The following is a 21,784-nucleotide window of genomic DNA, read 5'->3' as shown; positions in this document are numbered from 1 at the left end:
CGCGCAGGGGGCGGGGCGGGAGCGCGGGGCTGAGGGAAAGTGGGTGTTTCCCATCGAGCCTTGCGGCAGCAGCGGCGCGGGCTGCGGGAATGAGGTAAAGGCGGGAGGGGCGGGGGCGCGCGGCAGGAAGCTCGGTGGCCAGGCGGCAACGGCGAGCGGAGCGAGCCCGGCCCCATGGCGGACACTAAGGTGAGGGGAGCGGGCGCGCTCCTGCGGGCCGAGGCGCCAGGAAGGCCTGGGGCTGAGGGGGGGGAGGCGAGTGGGGGGGGAAAAAAGAGGCAGCAGTGCGGGCCGCGGGGGAGGGGAGTAACGGAAACAGGTGGGGCCCGGCTGAGGCGGAGGGCCAGGGGGAGAGGGCCTCAGCGCCTCTGGGGTGCGGGACGAGGGGCGGCCACAGGAGCCGAAGGGCTTAGGCGGGCGGGGGAAGCCGAGGTCAAGCAAGGCCCGGGGCCGGGAAGGACGGGCTCTGGGCCTTGTCGGAGGACAGGGGGCGGTAGCGCCGCCTCGTCCCCGCCTGGCTCCGCGCGGCGGGGCTGCGCTGGGGGTGTGCGGCCGTTCCGGGCGGCTCGGGCACGTGCGTCTCCCGGGGCCTGTCCCTTGGCGGGGCCGAGCGTGGGAGGCCGAGGCGGTCCGCGCCCGCCCCGCCCGGCCTGCGCCCGCGGCGTCCCTTCCCCAGCGTGAGGAAGCCCGAGCCTCTCGTAGGCGCCGCGGCTTCGTCTGCGACTCGGGCGCTTTTGAGCGATCCCTTCCCCCGTTTCCCTCCTTTCTTCTCCTCCCTGTCTTCCGCCCCTCCCCCCGCCCGGCTGGCACCCTCCGTGCCACGGCCTGGCGAAAGGAGTAGCCCCGCGTGCTTTATATCGCGGCGGGGCGGGATCTTACCGTGATAACGGGATCTGCTTTTCCTCACGTGTGGCAACTATGAATTATGCGTTTCTGACGGCTCCTGTAATTAATTGGTCAGACGCAGAACGGATGATGAATTACGATACGGGATGTGCTACTTGCTGCTGGAGGAGACAATATATAAAAGTTTGGCCAGTATTTCTTTTCCTGTTTCTTGAAAACATGTGACTAAACGTCTTTCTCGCTTTTTTTCTTGCATACTGGAACACTGGGAACATAAAACTAATGATAGCTGGTGTGATGTTGTTGACATAACCAGAGTTTATTTTGCAACATTTCTTACCTTACTCCCCCTTGCCTCCCCCTTTTTTTTAATTATTTAGTAAGAAGAGATTACTTCATTTCAGTTGCTTTATGCCTATGTGGTGTGTACCTGATCTGTAAAGGATATACTAAATAGAGTCTGTTGGAGTGGACTCTTTCGTCTGTAAAGTGAAAATAAGACTTGTGTCTTTTATGTATAGACTGTTTTCCTTTCTCTCTTATTTAACCAACAACCAAAAACCCCCAAATTAGTTCCCTTGACCCAAGATAGCTGTTTGTGGCCTCATTAAACTTGCAGAGGAATCTCCCTTCTAGGCTTCTCTACTGAATGCTTTTTAGCAGTGGATATGTATGAAGTATTAGAAATGTTTATCACTTGCTTACTAGTCACATACTAAAAACAATTCTTAAGTTTAATGAATGATACGGCAAATTCCTAAATAAGTAGGAAATGCTATTTTGGCCATTTTCTACAGTTCGCTAAAGAGCTTTAAAGCAAAAAACCTGAAATTATTTTGTGAGTGTTGCAGCTGTGCTTCAGAAATACTTTTGGTTGTGGGCAATTCTCATATATAAACCTAGAATAATGAACTTCTGGATGTAATGTGTCCCTTAAGCTGGGGTAGGTGGTTGCTTTGGTGTTGTGGTTTTTTTTCTTTTTATCCATTAATGATAGGCCACTAGCTACTAAGAAATAGTAGTGCTTTAGTACCATAAGATACATTATATAGGAAAAATAGTTGAATAAATTATTTTTCTATAATCAAGAGCTATTGCTCCAAGGCCAAGCTTCTGCACAATTAATAAGAGTGGTAGGACTAAAACATCTAGCAGTGCAAGGACACCTTTTTTTTTTTTCCTTAGTATAACTGTATGTTGACTTTAAACCCATTTGTTTTCAGCTATAATAAATTTTCTTTATTGTTACAGGGTATTTCAGTTACTACAGTCTAACTGCTAAATAGTCATAAATGTTTTAATTTCAAACACAGAAATGAGTACTTCAGATTTTAAGTACATAGCAAGTTTTGTGGTGTGGGGTGGTTTTTTTTCTCTCTCTCTCCAGGAAACACATGAGGAGCATGATACTTCTACTGAAAATGCAGATGATTCTAACCATGATCCTCAGTTTGAGCCCATAGTTTCCCTTCCTGAGCAAGAAATAAAAACTCTGGAAGAGGATGAGGAAGAACTCTTTAAGATGTAAGAATATTTCAGTATATTATCTACATGTTTATTAGGCTAAAACTTTAATGTGTTTATAAAAAAAACCTAGATAACTTGTTAGGAATCTCTGTGTATGAAGTGGTAGTCTAAGCTGGTTGGTATTTACTGTGGTGGCAGAGGTTGAGTGGGTGGATGATTGATAATAATGGTGCAAGAAACTGAAGTCTGGAACAATAGAAAGGAGCTGATATTATGAATCTGGCTTTAGTGTTGTTTAGCCTAAAAGAAAACATTAACTTGGATAATAATTAGAGGTTTGAAATTGTGTGATCACAGTATAAAACAAGCATATACTATAAAACAGGTAAAACAACTTACGTAGCATTGCTGCTCTGCATCCCCAGTTGTAAAGGGTGATGTTTAATATACTGAAACAGTAAAAGCAATAGATGCTGTACGATATTGGGGCATTACCTTTCTGTTGTCTTAAACGTAGTTTTATCCTTAGATTTGGCTTATTGTCAAATCAGGACAGCTTGCTTAAGATGTATGATCTGCCTGAAGAAACATGTAGGCTAAAGGCTTAAAAAGTGCTTTGAATTTGATCCATGATGCGTTTGCTTTACATAGGTTTAAAAAATCCTTTTATCACAGAAGGGTAGTGCCCATCTTGAAGAGAGAGTTGAGTTCTTATACAGATTGTGGTAAAAACTGAAGCGATGGTTGGCTGACAAGTAGCGTGGTCATTAGGCCTCTCTGCATGTGTGATGGAAAGAAGAAATATTTTACTTAAAAAGGAGAGGGGGAATAATTGTGTAAGTTTCCGTGCTCTGTAGGTTCATTTTTATGCCTACAAAGGGGTGAAGGAGGAAAGAAATACTTTTTTTTTTTTGAATGCTGGTTGTTCTGATAGCTAAACTTGGGGGAATCACCTACTGAATGCCAGCTAGACTTGGAAGGAAGGACTTGGTTTGGAACAAAGTAGTTCATCTGCATCAGAGCATCTGTTAGAGTAGCTTGCTCCAACATCTGACACTTTCTCTTGAAGGACCCAGCTTACTACAAGTCCCTATGCCTTACTCTTTCATAGAAAAGTATATTTTATATATATTCTGTAGTGAGCAGGTGCTTCCTTTCCTATAGCAGTGTGTTAAACTCCTCACTAGCCGAGCTCAGACTTTCTCTTGGGTTAGTTTTGACTAATGTCCCAAACTACTCCTGTTTCTCTCTTGGCACACTGGCATCTTGGAAGATTAAGCAGTGATGTTTGAAGCAGGTACGTTGCACTGCAGTGCAGCACTAAGCTTCCTTTATTCCTGACTTAAGAATAGCAACAACTAGGGTTTTGCAGTTAAAAGGAAGTGAGTGACACTAGAGGGTGAGGCACTTCGTTAACAGTTGGTCAAACATTGGGCTTGGAATTAACAAGAGTCTTTACATAGCCTCAAGCTGCTCAGTTTCTTGAATTAATACTGTGAGTTAGATATAGCAGTTGTATTCATTTTATATATATATAAAATGTATACATAAAAATGAATACAACAACTCTAGCTATAGCAAAACCTGTTAATTAGGTTAATTAATTTGAAAGGTTGCCTACACTAAATATGTTTATCATCCCCCAAAAGTGTGTCCAGAACCTGTTGAATTTTAGTGTAGCTATTACATAATTCCTAATAGTTTGTTATTAAATTTGAATTTATCATGTCAGTTTCTAAATTTGTATGCTGAAGTAGAACAGGGAAGCTTGCAAAAGGAATTGTTCTTTCTTGTGTGTGGCTTTTAAAAAAACAACTGTACTCTTTAGTTGGGTGTGCTCTTTTGATAAATGTTTCTACATGCAGGCTAACTTCTTAAATTCTCTCTTCTTTAAGGCGAGCAAAACTATTCCGATTTGCATCTGAGAATGACCTTCCAGAATGGAAAGAACGAGGAACTGGTGATGTAAAACTCCTGAAACACAAGGAGAAGGGAACAATTCGCCTCCTTATGAGGAGGGATAAAACCCTAAAAATCTGTGCAAACCATTATAGTATGTTACATATTGCTATAGTTCTTATTTTTGTTTTTAAAAGATAAGCTTGTAGAATTGTACATTGTAGCTTAAGAGATCAGTGACTTTTTAGTAGCAGCTGGAAAAATTGCTGTATGTCTTTAAACACGCATCAAATTTATATTAGACTGTAAATATAGTTGTCTCTTGTTCTGCACACAAGGCCACAAGCATCAAAAACATGAATGCTTACTTTTGTTAAGGGAAAGAAGCTGTAGTTGGTTTTGGTGATTGTCTGCAAGGCTAAGACTTAAAGTTGGTTTGTTTTTTTTTTTTTCCTTCGGACTCTGATAGTGTTCTAAAGACACTTTAAACACCCACCCCACCCCCCCGGAGCAATCACATAATGTCTGTCTGTCCCAGCTAAATTGTAATGATTAACAATGTAGAAAGCATAGGCCTTAATAGTGTTTAGTAGAAGAAATAAATTTATACTCGCTTGTTTTCATAAAAGAATGAGAAATAAGCAATCATGTAATAATTTAGTACTTCAGGCTAAATGTCTGAATTGTTAGAAGCGATTGCTTCACCATCAGAAAACAGATACTGAGGTGCTAAATTAATCTGTGGCTGCCTATCTCTGCTTGTGAGATAAACTGAAATGAATGTGGTATATTCAGCTAACTCATTTGAAAAGAATGTGTATTGAGAGCTGATGGAGCAGGAGAGGTTTGTTCCTTTTATACACTGAATAAAAATAAACATAAAAGAGCAAGACAAGACTTGAAAGTCAATATAGCTAGCAAGAAGTAGACTGATTTGGTAATGCTTTGTTGCTTGCTTGCTTTGGTAATACTCAAGGTTTTATATGAAGAGTATGTAGTACTCTGGAGTTAAACTACATTTAGATAACTTGAAGTAATGTGTTTGAAGATTTGCATTAAGCTACTGAAGTCAGAAGCAATAATGCTTGTTTTGTTTGGGTAGATCTCTTCAGAAAGTCACACTATTCAGAGGACACAGGTGTTCCCGTGTAGTAAATGAAATGGCAAATATGAAAGCAGTGTAGTCACCAACTGATAAGAATAAACCTTTTGTTTAGGAAAATAAATGTTGCACATATGCGTAACAGAATTGATAAATTTAGTGTTTGTATCAAAATTTTTTGCCTAGAAAGACTGCTTTCAGTATGGATTTCTCTATTGAGTTTATGCTGACTCACAGGCAGACAAAAGGACACTCTTCATTTTTGCAGAACATTAAATGAAACAAAATGTAATTTGATCTCTAATTTAAAAAATGCAGGAAAGTGAGTACACTTTTCAGATTTCTCCTGAACTAAACAAAGGACCCAGGGATCGGGGAGAAAAAAAAAGCCCTGCTTAAACTTTGCATGTGTGTAATGTAAAAAGTCTTAGAGTAGTGTGAGAAGTAACATTTTAGCTTCTCCAGTCAGTCAGGTGAAGTAATTGTAGTATCTTGGAGGGAAAGGGCTCCATTTACTGGGAAATAACAAATAGATTGAAAATATGCTGTACATATCTTGCCGCACTGCAGAATTCTATAATACCTTGTAGTAGAGCTTTAAACTGATGGGAGAGAAATAAACCTGACTTGATGATTAATTGTAGGAATAATGCTTTTTAAAAACCAGTTTTCTGTAGTGTGTAGTATTTTCAGTGTGCAAAAGTAGAATGAATGCCGTTTGTCTAGATGCCTTTTCCTGCTAAACCATTTGACTGTTCTTCAGAATTGTGCTTAGTGACTGCATGTCTTTTAGTATCACAGTCATCTGTTTTAAACAAGAATTGAATCAAACTCTCAGTTTCTTAACAATGGGGAATCTAGCATTCTTTTATACAGCAATGGTCTTGCATCATTTTATTTGAGGACATAAGGAAAAATATATATGGGCACCATTGTCTTCTATTTATCCAAAAGAAATTCTGTGTAAAGGGCTTTACATAACCATCACAGTCAGTTGTCAGTAAGATTTATGGAGGCTGGTGTGGAAAACATTTACTATTGTGTGTGTACATCTTTTAATGTTTTCTTTTCAGTCACACCCTTAATGGAGCTGAAGCCTAATGCTGGGAGCGACAGGGCATGGGTCTGGAACACGCATGCTGACTTTGCAGATGAAAGCCCCAAGCCTGAACTTCTGGCAATCCGATTTTTAAATGCAGAGAGTGAGTGGATTGGAACTGAACTTACACTGTATACTGTTATGTTACACTACATGTCTAAATGCTACTGTAAACCACTGTTGTAGATAGGTTGTATCTTACCACTGCATGGTAGTGTTAGCTAATTACTGCTTTAACTGAGTGAAGTCAGTTAATCACTTCACTGTATGTTTTGACAAACAGTGTAATAATTAGGTCTCCAGTAATATTTAGAGAGCTTTCTGCCCTAGGCACTTTTTTTTAACTTAAGCCATTTCATGCAAGTGCAATGCCAATTAGAATAAAACTAAAAGCAGTAATACTATGAGGTAGAGATTAATACATGCAGCTTGCTTTAATTTTTCTCAGGTGCTCAATTGTAGCTAAGATTACATTTTTGCACTAGAAGCAAGAAAATACTGACCTGAGATTTCTGGTCTATCTGCATTAGCAGAACATCTGGGTTTTATTTTTAATGAAGTATGTAGTATCTTCACTGTTTTGACTAAATGAAACACTCGGGGAAAAGTGGTAGCCAAGTCCAGCTATCGTACTAGTTGGTGGGTATTTCTGGAGTGACTACATTGACTGCCACAACAGAAAGTAGATCTGTAATTACATGTGGATCAGCTAGTAGGGCTGAATGAGTGTAGCTTTCCCAACTCCTTAGGGTTGAATCAAAGCCGTGCGAGGTTTTTTGAAAAAAAGAAGCAAAACTAAAGAGGAAAAATGTTGTTGCATTTTCTGCTTTACCATTTGCCACACAAGTTTAGTGTGTTAGCCACCTCTTCTTCCTACATGCTAGATGGCTAATAAAGTGGCTGTATATTTTAAAACTAGACGGATTTGCTTAGATTTGAGAAGCACTTAGTATGTACACCTCGCTTCCTTTTCTTCAACATCGTATTGTTTAGCCAAATAAATCTTTCTGATCTGCCTGCTTAGTGCTTGCTTTTTTCTTAATCAAGTATGAAATTAAAGGGTTTTGGTAACTATTTGCTAATCTTTGAGAAGTCTTTCCCTCTTTATAGTAGAGGTTGTTCAGCTTATTGAGTGTTTTGTCTTGAGGGAGTAGTCTGCTTTGCCTGTTTACCCTTTGCAGTACTGACTAAGCGGATGACAGGTGAACAGACATAAGTATGCCTTTCAAGTATCTTTCCTTTTTGAGATGGTTGAAAAGGAATCAATACAAATACTTCCTGGACTAGTTTCACAGTGGCTTCTGAATTCCTGTGGGGCAACAGTGACCTCATGTGGTCAGTCAGACCAAGTTGGCATACCGAATTACCTTCTTTATAGTTCTGGTGTTAGATCAGCTTTTGTGTCTTGTTGCTTGTGTATTACTTGTGTAGAAGCATTATTGTAATTTGATCAACTGCTTGGAATGACTGTTAAATCAAGTGGTGGCTTAGAGCAAAACACAATGAAGGTTATGCTTCCTTAGCTATTGTAGTCAGGAATAGCTTGAGTCCAGGCCTTTGGGTATTGAATCTGAGTGCTGTACTAATGAAATAGGTTTAACTTCCATTCTTGATGCTAAGAACCCTAAGTTATAGTAAGATGTGGATGTCTTTTAGGGCATAATGTAGCTGACAAGAATAGTAGTTCAAAGCTACTCTTCAGTCTTTTGCACGCAGATAGTTGTATTAGCTGTCTCTGACAACACATTCTTATTCCTGTAGGCTAGGGGCAGCTGGGAGGTGCAGTAAGTACAAAACAGCTCCTTCTGGCATTACATTTTAAGTATTTTGCAAAATAAGCTGCTTTAATAGACTTGCTAAAGAAAATAAACTGCTTCTGCACAAAGATTTGATTCAAGAATTTTGCATAGCATCTTGTGTGATTTTTAAACTAGATTACTTTGAAGTGCCTACAAGTTATGTTTACACAAAACTTCTTGGGTATCTTTCCTCAAGACTGGAAGTATTCAATGTTGCAAGAAGGTAAAACTAATGAAAAAATGTTCTATCTTTACTGAAACAGATGCACAGAAATTCAAGGCAAAGTTTGAAGAATGCAGGAATGAAGTAGACAAGAGAGCAAAGAAAGGTAAGGTTAAAAGTCTAAGTGTAGTACCATGCCACTTTTTCTAGCTGCTTGAGTGGTTATGGATCCCTGCAGTATCTTTGTGTTTTAGCAGACTCACTCTGTACTGAACTGCAGTCTTCAGTTCAGGTGCTTTTTCTGTCTGCAAGAGTAATAGTTCACAGGAGTGACAACTGCCTTCTTTCTTGTAGAAGGCTGTTACAATTGCTGTTGGAACATTGCTTTTTTGGAAAGGCTACTAAAGAAGCATTTCTGGTTTATAGCAGATGAATGGACTGTGAACACTGCAACCACAGTGATATTTCCTCCTTCCAGTTCCTCTTCCCCAATTCCACAAAAATATAATTATGCAAGTAGAATACTTACTTTTTATAGTTGTTAACTTGTGTGAAGTTGTAGCATTTCTTCACAGGTTTCTATTTAATAGATTAATGCACTGCCTCGTAGAATTGCCTACATGACAAGATATCTCGCCATGTAAAAGAAACACTTCCATCTTTCTAAAGTACAGATTACTAGTGGTCTGCAGTCATCACTCTTCAAGATATTTAGACTGGAATTTTTCAGTCTTAAGAACTTCCTGTTCTCCAGTTTGAAACTGGGGAACTTGACTTTTGGGTTTTTTTTGGGTAAGACAAGCAAGAAGCTAGGGACTTGAGCCATTTACTTGACTGGACACTGTATGGAATCTGTTACTGGTAGCAGCAAAACTGACCAAATGTTACATGTTTCTCAGTCACTATGGTTATGCCCTCATTTAGTGATTAAAATAGGCAAGTGGTATTTCTTGAATTCTGATGTCAGGGGTAATTACGAGAGGCAAAGAAATGGCATTAATCACTCCAGTGCTCAGTGGAGATTTTCTTTACTTTTGTTCTTATTCTAAATACTAGCCATCTCTCCCCACCCCCCCCCACCCTCCACTTCTCTAGTCTTTCCCCTGTAACAGGAAAATCCGTTACTGCATGTATGTAACTTTTTTCCTAATCAATCTCTTAGCAGGCACAGACAAAAATGATAGTGCTGATAAAGTTGCTGAAAAACTAGAAGAGCTTTCTGTAAAGGAAGAGAGCAAAGAATCTGAGAAGAAAGAGACCAAGGAAAAAACTGAAGAAAAGCAATAAATCATCCTGGGCCTTGCAGTTTTTTCTTTACTTTTTTTCTTTCTTTCTTTCTTTTTCTTTTTATTTTTAATTTTTACAAGGGACTTTATAAGGAACTGAATTCAATGTTCAGGTTGTTTTTTCTAAGCTTTTGCCCTTTTGAAGATGTCTTCAGAAAATCCATTCCCCAGTCATGAAAATGTACTGTGCTAACTTTCTTTTCCATAGTGGAAACACTTATTTATAGTCATCCAAAAGAGTGAATAAAACAAACTTGAAAACAGCATCAGAGGACAGAACTGAGTTTTCTATATACTTTAAAGGCTTATGAATACACTTGTTTCATTGGGTGTTGAGATACATATCATACCTGTGGATTAACTAGGTTAACAGACTTTACCAACAGGGAAGATTAAGATTGCATACATGTTTTATATGGCTTCTAAAACTGTAGTCTAACAGACCTTTCACACTCTTTCTGCTGTGTGTTCCTGAGCAGGGAACATGCCTGTGATTCTTGAAATGCGGCAGACTTCTGGAATCAGGCAATAGAGCATACCTGGCACACTATTAATGATGTTCCATCACACAGTGAAAATAAAGGTGGGGGAGAAAATGTATTATGTGAGACTTTAAAAGTATTTTCCTCTTAGAAAACAAAATCTGTGCCCCCCCATATGTTAATAGTACAAATGCTTGAGTCTAGCACAAAGCTGTTTCTGTGGTCTCAGATCTTCCATGACGTGCTACTTGCTGACTGAAGGCAGTAGCAGCCTCTTCTACTAAGGTGTATACAAAGGAATTTTAACTGTTTGAGTACCTTACTATGACATTACCCGTGTCAGCATATCATAAAAGTTGTGCTCTAAAATTTATAAGCTTTTTTCCAGGGCTTTGGAGCTTGCATTGTTTTTACAAATTGGAGGGGTTCTGAACTTTTAAGATGTGTGGTGGGAGGCTGTCCCTTTTGGGAGAGAGGTGGTCTGATGTTCACTTTGGAACAGTTAGTTGTCTTGTACACACTGGAGGGGCACTTTCTTTGCCACAATGGACAAATTGATCAAATATCTTCCCTGCAAATGTTTTCTGTTTATCTGGTTTCAAGATAGTGCTAGAACGTAGGAAAATAAACTGTACTAAGCAATAAAATCAACATGATTTTTAAGTCTGATTAATTGAATTTTGTTGTTAACCACTAATACAAGGATAGTCTTAGGATAGCAGTGGAGTTCAGTACTACCATTTCCAAAATAGCTAAACTTTAAGACTGTATTACATTAACATTGGATAGCAAGACCTTTTTATCTCCATAAAGAGGCTTTCCAAGTAGGTAAGGCTCTGCAGTCTACTTGAGAAAACATTTTTTTTTTTTTTTTTAAATTTTGTCTTTCTACTTAGTGCTGCCTTGTGATGCTACAATGAACTAGTCTTAAATCTGGAACTATAATTAAGGTACTCACTTCATTCAAACAAATTCCTTTGGTGTGCATGTTTCCCTTCAAGTACAGCAGATATCAAAAGTCTGTTAATTAACAAAGATGGTTGAAAGGCAAAATAAAATGCTCTTTAGTGTTTCTGGTTTGGAAATAACAAGACAGAGTTATTCTGAAGTACTTAACATTTGAATGTAAAAGACAAATCTTTATCCATGAGTCACTGTAAATTCTCTGATCTGATAATGTCAAACAGTGTGTCTAAATTGATAGAAATGACATTTAAAAATTTCAAAATAAATCTAAATTTTCATTTAAAGGATTTGCTTATTATTTAAAGAACTCTTACTGGGAATGCATTTTTAGCCTGCAGGGGCAAAGTGATGAAAGCAGCAAAATGGGTGAGTTTGATTTCACTGTCAATATAGCACAAAAGAGGGGAGGAAACACTTGAATGACTTAATTTGTCGTAATCTTGGATATTGATGACTCCTGCTTAATTTTATTACCCTCTCTTCTTCCTCTCTTTACTTATTCTTGCATGCTTAAATGATTTCAAGCCATTTCCATTCCTGATCAGGTTAACTGATTCATGTTTCTAGTTAGTGGATTACAACCATCCTTAATGCAAGTCTGCAATCTCAGAGTCAAGTTATGAGGGACCACTAAGTAAAATGATTTCCCTGGATAGCGTTTGGCTGAAGAATGTCTTAGTCTTCTAAACTAAAGGATGGTTAGTCAATGTTCTGGTCACATTAGAAACCATAGGTGTGCTGTTCTACAAATTAAAAAGCAGTAAGTATTTTTAAAATTGATCTCAGTGAAATAAGGCGCTTTTTTGTGTAAGTCATTCTAATGATAAACTTTCCTATATGTAACATAGACTACCAAGAGATGTCCTTGCAATGTTTTTGTAACTTGCTGTATACTGAGTATTCTAGAGTTCTAGCTGATGTATCTTGTCCTCCCTGCTCAGGTTACCAGGTATTCCTGCTTTCCCACCAGCCTTACTGTTAACAGGGTTACTGAGATGGTGGAACCTGACCTGTCTTGTCCAGCAATAGAGAATCTTAAAATAACTTTGCTCAAAAATTGAAATAGCCCTTTGACAAAAAGGTAGGCTCGTAGTCCAAAAGTTTCTTCCTGAATTTGGGCAACTACTAAAATATGTAAGTTGCCTTATACGTGTTTCTAAAATGGCACTAACTTCAGTGTGATTTAAATGTCTGAACTCGTTTGAAGGTATTGTTTCATAGTAAAAAGAGATCATGCAGAAACTTCTAATTCTTTGTTCCGACACAGCACAGAAATTGACTTAATTTCTGCACTTTATAGGGGTGTGTTGAGACTTAATTTGTCTCTAGAATCTGAGAGACGATACTAGGCTATTTTAACACCCACAGTTGAATAGTAGCTACTTTCCTTTTTACTCTCAGTGAGGCAAAGTAACTCCTAGCATGTTTAAATGTAAACTAAAATAATGGGGAATATAATTTTGCTAATGCAGCTGGCTAGAGAATAAAGTCTTTTTAAGCACTTCTAACTTCAATAACAGTGTTGCTGAGAATACAGCTGAATCTTACAGCAGGTACAAGTGGATGTTTTTAAAGAGGTTTTAATCCATTTTCAGTAAAAATGGAAACTACAGTAGGATTAGTAAAGCATTGTCAGGTGCTAAAGTCTGCAATTTGTACAAATTCTGCTTGCTTTGAGTGCAGAAAGATCTATATAGCCATGCTTAATACCCCAGCCTTTGTGGGTACTAATGGCTTTGTGTACATAAAATTGGATGGATAAGTGTCTGAGGACACCTGAATGATGAATTTAAATTAGAAATTGTTACATTTTGGTGAGCATCAAAATAGTATTTTCTTAACAGGTAGTCAAGGTCTTAAAAAAATAGACTTAAGGGGTTTTTTATTATAAAGATTAATTCAAAATATTTCTTTCTAAATCTGTGTTAAGTATTTTGAACGCTACACTAATAGGGGTGTTGTTTTCTCTGGGAATAAGCTTGTATTAGTGATACTAAATGTCTCATTCACCAGTTGCGAACACCCCAATTTGCTGTGTTTTAACGCTGTAAATTATATTTTCCCTGTGTAATAAGGTAGCTTGTATCAAACAAAAGTTCTCTGTGATACCAAAACTCAGAAAATTAAAATTCTTCTCAACACTGTGCAGACATGCGAATGTTGTGAATCTTTAGTTTTGATGCAACATGCTCAAGAAATACCTGTATGTAAAGGGCAAAACCATGAGTCTGAATAGTTCTTTCCATTTCGTTACTGAAGGTCTTGGAACTTGTTTAATTTAAAAATTAGAAGGATTTAACTGAAAAATGAGGGATTATTTTGTATGTATACCTTCATCGTGGAAAGAACTGTGATAGGGCTGTGCAGAACAGTAGGAGGAGAGAGGTTTGAGGTATATACCATCTCTTTTCTCACTTGGTATTTTGTGTCGATGTCTGGGGAGGTACTTGGTTCAGTAAGCATCTGCAGCCTGAGCAGTACTTCCCTGCCTGTGAAGGAGTACCTGCAACCCAGACCGCTTGTACCAGTTAGGAGTATGGACTTCCCAGTCTGTCAGGTCCGTAAGGTGGATGCTGTGCTTTATGGCTAATGACAAGTCATGCTGAATTCTGACTTCCCACAACAGAAATGCTATGCTTCGTGCTGCTTCATCTCTCAATGCATTCCCTTGAATGACTTAATGAAAAAGTTTAATGTTACTAGAAGCTTTTCTCTAAGAGGAGACAGATTCAGAGTTCAGAAAATTCAACTTGATACCTTATTAATATTGAAATGCAACTATTTGTGTAGAAATTGAGATTGTGGGGGTGATAACATTATAAACTGCCTCTTTAAAAATTTATTTCTTGTACAAATTGCCATTGGCTTTCAACACTGAGCACTTAAACAATGGTGTGGTTATTTAAAGAACTCAAACGTCTCTCCAACTAAGTCTCTGTAGCTGTCCTCATTTATGCCCTTCAGCTCCCAATACACCTGTCTGTTCAGGATGGTCCACCTTGTTTCTAGCAAGCTGTATTTTCTAAGGTGTCTATGGCAAGCTAGTGTCTTAATTTTGTTTAGCCAAACTAATTTCAAAGTGCTATTAAATTGTTAAGGTCTTGTCTATGTGTAAACTTGCACTAGTTTAGTCAAGTGAGGTGTGTATAAGAGATTTTTTTAAAATTTTTTGCTTTTATGGTGGTTTATTTAGGATTTATTTTAAAGGTCTTCCTAATTACATTTAGATGGAATTACTCTTTGAAATAGAAGTAAGAGAAATTACCAGTCTTTCACTAACCTTAATTAAATCTCTGACAACATATCATTTTCAGAGTCAGGAGATAATGAAAACTAGCTGCAACAGATCAGGATTATTTTGCTTGATGAAGAAAAGTTTGAAGTAATCAGCTGTAGAGTGGATTGTACATGTAAGTGATTTCTCAGACTGTAGTTCATGTGAAAACAAGTGCTCTCTCAAGTAAGCAGCTTGTGCAATTATATAATAAGGAAGTAATTCTTTAAGTTGTGAAAACTGATAAGCACAGGTGCAAAAATATATTTGAGATTAATAGTTATTAGTATATACAGCTATTCATCAGATTTATGACTATTGGTGCATTTTTCCAATATGGAAATTTAAGTATGTAATATCTTTGTCCACTTGTGTCACATTAGATATTAACCATTGACTCAAGACCTGTTCATTTTTGAAAGACTTGTTTGTGTAACTAGTTTGCTGTAGTCTCCTAGTGAAAATGCAGTCTACATTAAAAAAGTATTTCTACAAATGTAATTTATTTATGGATAAAGTATGAATGGTGAAGCTAGGGTTTGTGCGGTATAGTTTGCCTGTTATGCTTTTAACCAATATAATGACAAATGTTTTAAGTACAAACCAGATGCTACCACAATTCTGGATTACATGTTACCTACAGCAAACTTTATTTTGTGGAAGGTGTCTAACTACTGGAAGTATTTAATGAACTTAGAGTCTTAAACTTATTTTCAACTCAAGCTGGAGAACTCCAGCTTGTTGTTATCAGTCTTGACTCTACAAATTTATATCAGCTGATTCACTGTATTGCAGATACTGTTGTATCGAGATGTGCAATTTACTTACGCATTAACAGAGAAGCCAGTGGTGTCAGAAGTTCTTGCCTATTTGTGTTGTGCTGGCTGTCCTCACTTCAAGTAGCTAAAGTATGTAGTTTTCTAATGCTTTTTTTTTCTGTAAAAGCAATTATAGCTATGTAAACATCAACAAAGATGGGTTGGGCATTAAAATGACTGGATATTTTGCATTCTTTAGAGGATATTTCTCAAGACCATTCTACTTGGTGCAATCAAAGTTTACATTGCTTCATATAAATAGTGCTTATCAGTTTTAATATTTTAATTTGTTTGCTGCTGTATCACCCACTGTTGGCTTTCTGAGTTTCAGCAGCATCATTTAGAGTGATACTCCATCCCAGTGGAGGAGAATTACACTTTATTAATGGTTTTAAACAGGATAGTTGGTGAATCTTCAAAACTGTTCAGAGGCCCTCATTGTTCTAATGTAAGTAGTTCCTTGTGGGGATGGTCTGTAAATAACGTAATCAAAGTGTGATAATAAATGCAACTCAACATGCCCCATCACTGCAGTTAGGAGATACAGGCGATGTGAGTACTGTTCGACGCAAATGCTATTCCATGGAAAATATCTATTGGCAGAATCTAGAAAATTATGTGGGATATCTGTTTAGCCTACTGAAAAGTCATTATTAGGCAATAATTTTTTGATATATCTAGTAACAAATGAACAGCTAAACAAAAATTGTCATATTATAATCCTAATGGGTAACTTAATAGGCCTGGCTTGTATTTGGAACTGTCTAGCCTTGCTTGGACTTTCCGCTAGCACCACGCTGGACACGATGATCCAGATGTCCTCTGTACTGAGCACTGCAAGTTTGAGGGGAAAACAGCTTTTACTAAACACCTAATTGCTGATCCTTCAGGGTCCTGCTAGTGACCCTGAACAGTTCACAGGTCACCAGTACTACATGGACTGGCAAATGCATTTCTTGTAGTAAGCAATTCCATTAACAAATGTAGAATTACTTATTCTAGTCATTGTTTAATGACAACAGCTAATATGAACTAGGTGTTAAATTGCCTAGTGACTGATAAAGATTCCAGGGATTTTCTGTACTTCCAACTGTGCAAAATAAAATAATTTTCTTAACCATGTAGCTAAGATTTCCGGCTAACATTAGTGCCATGATTTGATATGAAAATTGCATGGCAATCAAGATTTCTTGATGCTTGCTCTGTCACGGGTTTCATCTTAGCAGCTCTGAGAGTGGTACCCTGGCATGCAGCTTCTGCACAGCTGCTGTGGTTGGCCCTTTTGGGGTAAAAACTCAGAGTAAAATCTTGCAAAAAGACATGCAATTACTAGCCATATTCTGCCAGATTATTTTTAGATTGTTCTTTGTAGCCGTATTAGTTCTTTGGGTAGTCATTAAATCTCTTTAACTCATGCTGCCATTGCTGTTTACCTCAGTGCTGCCAAAATCTTCTGGCACGCTAATCAGGTGGTGTGAATCCAGAAACTACAGTCCTTGAAATAAAGGTGTTCCAGGAGAGTGACTCCAAGACATGCCTATTCAGCTTCAGTCAAGTCTTCCTCAGACATCCTTACTGTTTGAATGGTAAAGTCCTCTCATAGCTTTAAATACACTTGCCCTTTAATAGTGAGATTGAATGTTGTTCAGCAGTGCTTTATGCTGTCTTGAAAATAGACCATTTTCAAGAACTGCAGCGCTAGTGGGAAGGAAATGAGGTGAACTGTGGGAATTGTTAGAGACCAAATTACAGAAATTTACTGCTTTCTGATAGGTTATCTGCAATGTGCAGCAGAAAAAAAAATCTCAAAACACAATTCTGTATAGCACTGTAGCCTTGTAACATGGAAATGCTGGTACTGCGTGACTGCACTGTTGCACAGCGAAAATGTCTTGATCCACAGGATGACTCTGCAGCACAGCCCAGGTTTGCACAGTGATCTTTAAGATTAGTTGAGGTTTAGAGATGTGCCTTTTTTTGTTGCTTTGAAAGCTACAATTCTTTGTGCCCTGGTAGCACATACTTGCACTGTTATCTTTAGTGTCCCTCTTTCTATAAGTGTTGCATGACTGGGAGATTTAAAAAAAAAAAAAGTGAAGTTGTTTGCTGCTGAGCAACAGAACAGGAGTGGCTTGAAAGATTGGCCCTCTAAAGAGGGCTGTTCAGGGAGACGAAGCATTAGTGTGTAGTTGATAAAGGGAAAACCATTCTAAAGGATGGAAGGAGCAGGAGCACCAAATCCTCCCCACTTGCAAAGCTGCCTTTGAGAACCCTACTTTCTAGAGAGGTGAGAATCCTTACAGGAACATACAATTGAAAGTAGTGAGGTGCAGAGAACAGAGTAGGAATAGTTTCCTTAAGAATAACTCCAGCTTTGTCCTTAAAAAGAATGAAATTTAAGTAAATCACTAACCTCCACATAATGTATCTTAAAATGAACTTGTGCTTATTGCTCCCTAACTCCAGCTAGAAACTTGACAGGATGCTTCTGTTGCTCACCTAGAAAGGAAACTTGCATGTCCATGCCAAAAATGCAGATCTGACTGTCACTGCGGAGATAACTTCTTTACTACTTTTCAAACCCTAAGAAATTCATTTGAGTAAAGCTCTTACTGTCCATTACAAGATGCTAACTAAACTTCATAAGTGGTCTATAATGCTGCTTTATGGTAACATTTTCCAGTTTAAAAATATCAGTGGAAAAATAATCAGGGTTCTGTTTGCAGCTGAAATGCTTCACCAAGAATGCTGCTTGAGCAGGGAGGAGGAAAGGGCTTGAACTGATGAAAGTGATAAGCCTATAACATGCAAGTGGTGCTAAGCTAGCTCATGGCCTGAGTGTATTAGATGTTGCCCTGAAATGTATCTTCCAGCTTAGTTTTGTTGAAAAGGAACCCAGTTACATACTTTGAGACCACTCAGCAATATGCATCCAACTGTGGTAAGCAAATGGTGATCAAACGATTTGCTTTCAAAGGCCACTTTTGATCCAACTTAATATACTAGTGTAGGTGCGCCTGAAGGCTTTCCCATTAGTATGCGGAGTTTGGTTCTGTGTAAAGTTGTTGACCTTTTGATTAGTTACAAGATTTTAAGAATCATTTATTTCAATAAGCTGGCATGACAAGGAGTAGTGAAGCATAGGAAACATTCAATGTCCCCCAAGCATTCAAAAATAACTTAAGTAGATGATGTCCCTCCCTTTCCTCAAATAAACTAAGTCTGGAGTTCATTTTAAGTTGCCTTCTGGCTTTAGTCCCTTTTGGATAAAACCTGACATTCTTAAAGTTGTTCTTAGAGGGCTAGAGAATACTTTTTTTTTGAGGGGGGCAGTTGTTAGCAAAAGCTGAGACTTCATATAACCATATGCCTTCAGGCTGGAACCTGTGGGATTTGCTTATATTAAAGCTGATGTTCACAATTTTGTTGGAAGCTGCAAAGCTGAGAACCCTTACTTGTGGGGTTTTTTTTTTTGTTGGGTTGTACTTGTTCTGTTCCTAATACCTCTAGGACTATGGAGCTCACCTAGTCCTCTTAAAATGGGCACTGATAATGCTTTTTCAGAATGGACATGGAGTATATGCCTTCTAGGGCAAGTTTACTTTTAGGAACACCCAACAGAAGCTGCAAACATGGCTTTTTTTGTCTTACGCAGTGCTTACTTTATCTGTGTGTCGGCAGCTGCAAATGGGGGATTAGCTGAGGGGAAGAGAGCGGGAGTGAGGGAGCAAGCTACAGCTCTGAGTCTTGATTTCTAAACCACTGAGTGGCCTTGAACTGTTCTTCCCATCAGAGGATTTACTTCAGGCTGAGAGCTTCTGGGTGGTGCCCCCTGAATGTGAACAGAGGAGCCATTCACACACTGCTCTTCAGAAAGCTGATTTGGTGAACTTGCAGATGTTACCTTAAATTACCTCTTATTTCTGCCTCCTGGTGCAAACGGATAGATTTTAAAAGAACAGAGTATAGTGCAATTTCAGTCATGTTTGCACTCACATATTCATCTTGGTTAAATTTGGCGGAGTGCAGCAGTTCTCTTAATACTGTGAATCTAGGTTTAGCTGACTAAAATGTAGAGGTTTATTCACTGAGCTGGGAAATGCACAATTTGTGTGTAGCTTGACTAGTTCTGAATTTACTGCAGGCCCTGATCCTGCAGTACGATTCTCCTGAAAGGACCCTCTCCTTCAGGCAGAGCTCAGCGGGGTGCCGCAGCCGCGGAGCGGCTTGTAGAACCGAGGTATTTTGCAACCAACCAACCTCTAGCACACTGTTGTCGAGTGAACTGGTAAAATCGCTTTAATGTCCCACAAAGAGCCTGGTAGAGCTCAATAAAGAGCTTCCCCCCCCCCTCCTGCTTTCTTTTTTGCTTTTTTTTTTTTTCTTGTAAGAGGGAGAGAATTGGATCCACCCTGTCTAAAAGGGCTGCTGCGGTGGATCGGTCCCCGGTGCGGGAGGGACGATCCCAGCTGCGCCCCGAGCGGCGGTGGCTCAGGCCGCCCCCAGGAACCGGCGCTGCCCGACCGGCCGTGCCGGCCGCAGCTCCGCGGGTCTCCGCGCTGGCTGCGCGCCCCCGTCTCCCCGCAGCGCTACCTTAAGGGGCTGGTTGACATCAGCCGAGTGGGCTGGGCGGTGTGGGTGGGATTTCCTGTGCTGGAGGTCAGCTGCTCCCCGTCCCTCTCCCGTCCCTCCCTGCCGCCCGGGTCCCGCTCTCCCCGCGCCGGAGGGTCCCCGCATCCTCCCGGCTCCCTCCTCTCGGGTTGGATTTACATAGTGATGTGTAAACTACAGGATGCCCAGCAGCACTGGAAAGAGGTTTAAACCTACTAAATACATCCCTGTCTCCACAGCAGCTGCCTTATTAGTGGGTTCGACTACTTTATTTTTTGTTTTCACGTAAGTACCGCTCTGGCGGAGGGGGGCCTGGGCCGGGGCCGCCCGGCCCGGCGGGGGGAGGCGGCTGGGCTTGACAGCTCCCCCAGGCCCTGCCGTTGCTGGTCCCGCTCCCTGCCTGCCTCCTGCTATCCCTTCCCGGCTTTGGTTTGCAGAGGCTTATTATCGCTCCGTATCGTAAAATGTGTCTGACAGTCAGATCCACCATTTCATGGCACATAAACCCTATCAGACTCCTGCAGCTGCCGGCCGTGTACATCAAAGATGCCAATTAACCGCAGCCCCACTCTCCCTCGTCTGTGCAAGCAGGGCTGGTGTATGGGAGAGAAATGTATCTCCAGCCACAGCCGCCCTGGTGCCGACAGGCGTGAATCCAGCCTGTGTTGGATCTGGCCAGAGCCTCCTCTGCTTCAGGAGGGAGAGCTGGCCTCCCTGAATCTCCCGTGTGTTTCAGGGTTTCTCCAGCAGAGCCTTTTGAAGTGGAAGGAATCCTATTCTAAGCATTACGGATTCCACATATTTTTATGTAACTGTCGCTAAAAGCCTGAGGATCTAATGAACAGATTTAGATTTGTTTGAAGGAGGGAGGGGGAAACTTTTTTTTTCCCTCCCTGTTTCCTCTTCTCTCATTCCCCTCTCCCTTAAATGCAAAATATAGCTCTGGCGGTCAGCTTGCAGGTCTCCTGTAGTTATATTAATATGTGAGCAGCGTAGCGCTTTAGCTTTTTGTTTCCTCTCCCTTTATATAAACTTGAGTTATGTAGATCACTAACCCTTCCTATGCTGGGGTAACGGCAGCTTCCCTGCAGAGGCGTTGTTGGTATTTTGAGAGCGATGCTACAAAACTGTGCTCAGAAAGGAGCTTTGACTAAGCTGCTTTTTGGGAAGGTGGAAAGATCGGTATTGGATATTAAGATTTATTGTTTCACTTATTTTGAAACTCTTCCTTGTTTCGCTATTGCTAATTTTTAACTGAGCTCAGTGAAGCTGTTAGAAGCAGAAGGCTGTTTAACAGTGGGAGTATGTGTCTATGTCTTTATCCTTCTTGGTTTGGCTGTGATGATTCTCGATGTTTCAAAATGCTCATTACTGGTATGGTAATCTTAATGTAGAATTTCAGAATAAAATGCAAATGTTGTTTTGTCTAACAGTTTCTTAAATTGGAACAGGTTTTGACACTGAGTTATGCTCTTGACTTACTGTGACTTGATTTCTTGTTGCTTGTTTTTAATGCATTTGATATGAAGCACTGGTAAATCCTTTCAGGATATTACACTGTTTCAAGAGCTGGTACAAGCCCCAACAACTGGTACAACTATAAGCCCATCATTCATCATATGGGCATCTAATTATAGTTTGGTGCTTACGGGCAAATACAAGACAGAGGTTGGCTTCTGTGATGAACTTGGTTGACACTGGTGTTGTGAATATTTTTTAAATGTTTCATAGTCAAAAAAAGGAGTCTTAATGCTGGCATTTATTTATCCTGCATCCTGAGAAATGGATGTATGCTAAGGTTGTTTTGGAAGCTGTATGTTTGTTTTCACATGATACTTCCAATGTAGAGCTACAAATTGCTTAGTGATGTAAGACTTTCCTGGTAACACAGTTGTTGTTGAAACATCCTTTTGGCAGCAGGACATCAACTGAGATGTTCGTTTTAGAATTTGTTACTGTACAGAAGAAGCAA

At 39.7% G+C, this 21,784-nt stretch overlaps 2 protein-coding genes and 1 non-coding gene across 4 annotated transcripts in view; all 3 read left to right on the top strand.

Moving 5' to 3' along the window:
- Positions 1 to 49: 49 nt before the first annotated feature.
- On the top strand, positions 50 to 11,393 carry RANBP1 (RAN binding protein 1). The gene is made up of 6 exons (XM_075770254.1): positions 50 to 189; positions 2,234 to 2,370; positions 4,209 to 4,366; positions 6,388 to 6,516; positions 8,476 to 8,541; positions 9,538 to 11,393. The coding sequence occupies exons 1-6, from the start codon at positions 175 to 177 to the stop codon at positions 9,660 to 9,662; spliced, it is 630 nt and encodes a 209-aa protein (XP_075626369.1). The 5' UTR covers positions 50 to 174; the 3' UTR covers positions 9,663 to 11,393.
- LOC142604329 (small nucleolar RNA SNORA77) lies at positions 8,629 to 8,761 on the top strand. The gene has a single exon (XR_012838205.1). It is a non-coding gene; the product is annotated as a small nucleolar RNA SNORA77 (small nucleolar RNA).
- An 8,453-nt stretch (positions 11,394 to 19,846) lies between the features above and the next one.
- Positions 19,847 to 21,784, top strand: part of ZDHHC8 (zDHHC palmitoyltransferase 8) — a 119,231-nt gene continuing 117,293 nt past the window's right edge. Inside the window, exon 1 of one of the 2 annotated variants that reach the window (XM_075770248.1) lies at positions 19,847 to 20,097. In XM_075770248.1, the coding sequence (XP_075626363.1) occupies positions 19,994 to 20,097 (104 nt within the window). In that variant the 5' untranslated portion in view covers positions 19,847 to 19,993. The remainder of the gene's footprint in view (positions 20,098 to 21,784) is intronic. The other variant, XM_075770249.1, reaches the window with a different exon arrangement.

This window comes from Balearica regulorum, chromosome 17, assembly GCF_011004875.1.
Source record: "Balearica regulorum gibbericeps isolate bBalReg1 chromosome 17, bBalReg1.pri, whole genome shotgun sequence".
NCBI classification, from domain to species: Eukaryota; Metazoa; Chordata; class Aves; order Gruiformes; family Gruidae; genus Balearica; species Balearica regulorum.
Note: the sequence above shows the minus strand (reverse complement) of the source record. Positions and strands in the feature narration are given on the sequence as shown.

What these genes read in the sequence shown, in the direction of transcription:
- RANBP1 (XM_075770254.1), top strand. An exon ending in CCGATTTTTAAATGCAGAGA is followed by an intron (nt 6,517 to 8,475) that starts GTGAGTGGATTG and finishes TTACTGAAACAG; the next exon opens with ATGCACAGAAATTCAAGGCA. An exon ending in AGACAAGAGAGCAAAGAAAG is followed by an intron (nt 8,542 to 9,537) that starts GTAAGGTTAAAA and finishes TCAATCTCTTAG; the next exon opens with CAGGCACAGACAAAAATGAT.